Source organism: Asparagus officinalis, chromosome 5, assembly GCF_001876935.1.
Source record: "Asparagus officinalis chromosome 5, Aspof.V1, whole genome shotgun sequence".
In the NCBI taxonomy this organism is placed as follows: Eukaryota; Viridiplantae; Streptophyta; class Magnoliopsida; order Asparagales; family Asparagaceae; genus Asparagus; species Asparagus officinalis.
In genome coordinates, this window is record NC_033798.1 from 36,616,257 (window position 1) to 36,620,811 (window position 4,555).

The 4,555-nt window shown below is 39.9% G+C and overlaps 1 protein-coding gene across 1 annotated transcript; it reads right to left on the bottom strand.

The window, feature by feature from the left end:
* On the bottom strand, positions 2,331-4,048 carry LOC109841717. Its single transcript, XM_020410664.1, has 2 exons — positions 3,322-4,048; positions 2,331-3,172 (listed from the first exon to the last, which is right to left on the bottom strand). Exons 1-2 carry the CDS (start codon positions 4,046-4,048, stop codon positions 2,331-2,333), a joined length of 1,569 nt encoding a protein of 522 aa, XP_020266253.1.

Below are 4,555 nucleotides of genomic sequence, written 5' to 3' on the forward strand. Positions count from 1 at the left end.
AAGAAAGCCTTGTGAACTCGGTGCAACCCTCGTATAACGGTGACTCGTTTTCTTCAACAAGTCTCATCAATCGGGCTACATCTTGAAACATATCAGTAGTGTTAACATCACTCGAAGACGGCACGGTAAGAATATCTTCCAACATATCAGTTGTGTCAATTGTCGGATTGTCGACATCAGTAAACTCTTCCTCTAATTGCATCACCGGGACGCCTTCACCGTGATGACTCCAAAATACATAAGAGCTATCAAATCCATTGATTGATAGATGGAAACTTACGTCACTCCTAGTGAGCATTTTATCATTCCTATAATTCTTGCAAGGATAAAAAATCAACCCGCTGAGTGACCGTAGAGGGTTGGTGTCAGAGTAGGCTAAGAATGCTTCTATCACATCCTTGTATCGAGTGTCTAAATGCCTTCGATCACGTGGTATGCCCATGAACGATTTGTCAGGAATTGGCCCCATCTAGAATTTAAAAATTAATAGAAGTGAGCATATCCCTACATATATCATTTTAAGTTATAGGACAAGTGTGTGTGATCGGCTGTCAGAGGAAGGCTTCTATCCCATTAGGTATGTAAACGTAGCGTGTATATGTATTTACGTGTGTTCAAGTGTACTTTTATTTCGTCAAAATTTCGGCAGCACCTACCCGCTGTTCTCCGAGTACACTATAGTACACGGAGAACAATGAGTAAGCGCCGCCGAAACTCTGACGAAAAGAAAGTACACAAGAACACACGTAAATACATATGCACACCATGTTTACATACCTAACCCGTCCAAACTGGACAGATCCAATAAATATTTATATATAAGCCCTCCGTCACATATAATTACGGAAAGGTTATCAGACCGAACATGATGGTATCGTATCCGCCAACAATCCTGTACGCGTATGTGACAAGTAAATAAAGAGATTATATATAGTATTTATTGGACGGGGTATTCTACGGCTCGAAAATATGAGTGTACAGTGTGTGCAATTTCTATGTAATTAGCGATATAATAGTTACGATAACCCCACACAATCACCTCACCCTCATTGTAACCATCACCCTAACCCTCACCTTCACCCTCCCCTAACCCTAAACCTAAACCTAACCCTCAACCTCAACCTCAAACTCACCCCCACCCTAACCCTAACCCTCAGCATCACCCCCACCCTCACCTCTACACTAACCCTAACCCTAACTCTAACCCTCAACCTCACCATCACCCCCACACTCACCCTCACATAACCCTAACCCTCACCCTCACCTTCACCCCCTAACCCTAACCTTAACCCTCACCCTCATCTAACCCTAACCCTAACCCTAACCCTCAACCTAAAACTCACGCTCACCCTCACCTAACCCTAACCCTAATCCTAACCCTCAACCTCAACCTCACCCCCTAACCCTAAACCTAACCTTAACCTTCAACACTATTCTAATTTTTTATTAGGGTTTTGATTTTTATTAGGGTTTGCAAAAATTAAACTATATAACTATTTATCTATAATTTTTGTATTAGGGTTTGTTGATTTTTTTATTAGGGTTTTTGATTTTTTCCAATAAATTAATTTGGTTTTTTGGCAAAAACTAAACTATAAACTATAGATTTGAGGGGGGAGGGGAAAGGGGTACCTTGAAAGAGAGAGGGGGGAAGAGATCGAGCGGTGGTGGCGGTGGCTCCACCCAACGGCTGGCGCCGACGAGAGGGGGGGGCGCGGGTCTGGGAGAGAGAAAGGGGAAAGAGAGGGGGGGTGGCGGGTCTGGGAGAGAGAGAGGGGGAAAGAGAGGGTGCGCGAGGGTCTGAGATCCACACAATGGCGAGCGGCGACGAGGGGGGGTTGCGGCGGGTCTGGAGGTTGGGGCGAGGGTCTGGAGAGAAAAGAGGGGGAAAGAGAAGGGGGTGGGGGGTCTCGGGTTCTGAGAGAAAGGGGGGTTGGTCTCGGTAAAAACGGGCGCGGGGTGCCCAAAATTTTGGGCGCCCGCGCCCGAAATTTTTTTCCCACCCAAAACCTTTAGCGACGGATTGTTCCGTCGCTAAAAATTGTTTTAGCGACGGAAAATCCGTAGCTAAATCCTTATTTACCGACAGATTTGTAGATTGTCGTTAATATTTTAGCGACGGAAAAGTTTAGTCGCTAAAACAACATTTTCCGTCGCTATAACTATATTTTCCTACGGGTTAATAGCGACGGAAATTCCGTCGCTATAAGTCATGTTATAGCGACGGAATATTCCGTCGCTAAATATTCGTAGTCAATAACCCATTTTCTAGTAGTGATAGTTAACAAAATCCGATAAGCAACCCATGCACATTGAAAGCCACCATCATCCTAATAAGATCTTATGAAGTCAAGGATGTCTATTGATTTAGTCACTTCCTTCGGCAATATTGTTTGCAAAGCTCGTAGGTCATTGAATAAATCTTTCCCATGTATATCACATTGTTTGTTGTGTTCCAAGTATCTTTGTAATTTAATGCAATGTTCCATTAATTTTTCTTCACCAATGCTCATGAACTTTGCATTAAACAAAAAATCGAAGATTTCTTCATAGAGCTCGAATTGTTCAAAACGATATTTGAGTGATGTAAGAGCTTGATCAATAATGTGGAGGAAATAGGAAACTCTAAAATTATCCTCCGGTGATTGACTACCTTCAACATTCGCTTCCACATCCTCATCAAAATGCTTCTTTCTACGAACCACTCTTTTTATCGGAAATGTCGGATCGATACCAACATCATTAGCAAGTTCATTGGCTTCTTTCATCATGTTTTCAAAACCATCTTCTCTAAACTTTTGAAAGAAAACAATAAGCTCGTTTATTCTTGTAATTGCATCCTCCAAATTCATCTCTTCTTGTTGAAGAATTTTGCTAACTCGATTGACTTTATCTAAAATCTTATACCAAAAACACAAGCTAATCAAGAACTCAAAATCCTCCAAAGCATTTTTACACAAGCCTTTTGCTTCTGCCATCACAATGTCCTCTTTAGAACTATTTACAATTTCAATCAAAGCGTCTCCCAACTCCAGTGCTTGATATCGGATTGCTTTAACACTTTTAACATGACTTTCCCAACGAGTAACCGACAATGGCTTTGGTGTCAGACCCTTTACATATGTTTTAAGAACATCCCCCGATGTGTTGATCCAGCAAACAAAGTGTAAACCTTTTGCACATATGCAAAAAAATTTCTAGCTTTGACACAAGATTTTGCCATATCACATAGTGCAAGGTTTAAGCTATGGCACCCACATGGTGTATAAAAAGCTCGAGGATTTATGTCAAGAAGTCTTCTTTGTACACCTTGATGTTTACCTTTCATATTTGACCCATTGTTATAACCTTGACCTCTTATATCATCAATGTTGAGATTAAGTTTATTCAAAGTATCTTCAAGTTGATTGAAAAGCCCAAGTCCCCACATGTCATCAACCTTTATAAATCCAAGAAAAAACTCTTCCACCTTGACTTGATTTGTATCTTCAATATCCACACATCTAATGATAATTGACATTTTCTCCTCGTGGCTTAAATCCGGCGTACAATCAAGAATAACTGAAAAATACTTTGCTTTTGAAATTTTGTCAAGAATTTTTTCTTTGATCTCATTGGCCAACAAAATTATCAATTCATTTTGAATTTTATAGCTAAGATAATGGTTCTGAACTTCTTTATCTACCACACGCCGAACATGATCTTGCATAATTGGATCAAATTCTGCAAGGAACTCTATAAGTTGACAAAAAAGTCCGTTGTTCTTCTCATAAATCTTCTCATTAGTTCCACGAAATGGCAAACCATTTCGAGAAAGAGTCGTCACAACCGCAATGATTCGAACTAGTATCATCTTCCAACGAGTTTTCTCTTTGTCAATTTGTGCTTCTATATCTTTATCAATTGTTGCCTTTAGTTTTAGTCCTTTTTGCAAGTCAACCCACTTCACAACATTTGCACAATGCTCCGGATTACTTTCATGCTCTCTAAGCTTTGTAGGAAGGTTATGCCAATCGTCTATTCCATTCTCCGCCAAATTGGTTGTCATTGGTTTATTTTTGAACAACTTGCAACAAAAACAAAATACCCTATTCAGTTCATTTGAATAGACAAGTCATTTCCTTTCATGCTTCTCGCCATTTGGAAATTCACGGATATAATATTTGGAAGAAAAACTTCTATTTCTCCCACTCTTCTTTTCACTTGGAAACTCATCATTTTTCTTTAAAATCTTGATAGGACCACTTTGAACTATCATCACCCTCTTAGTATCATTTATACTTCCCCACAATCCCGGATCATAATTTACTTCCACATCTTTCTCAAGATCAAGTATGCTTTCATGAACATTTTCATTCACAGGCTCTTCATGATCTTCATCACTTGCTTCCTCCTTACGATTTCCATCCGCATAAGTGACTTCATAATCTTCATTCATGGGCTCCTCAATGACCTCATCCATATTTTCACTAATATTGGTAGTGACACTAGCTTCTTCAACTTGACTCAAAAGAAGAGAATGTTGTGTTTTTGCTTTGAATAGCTTAGAAATTGA

Coding starts and splice junctions, on each gene's coding strand:
- LOC109841717 (XM_020410664.1), bottom strand. CDS start 4,048: ATGACAACCAATTTGGCGGAGAATGGAATAGACGATTGGCATAACCTT. Junction 3,173..3,321: donor CAATGGGTCAAATATGAAAG/GTAAACATCAAG, acceptor TATGTGCAAAAG/GTTTACACTTTGTTTGCTGG.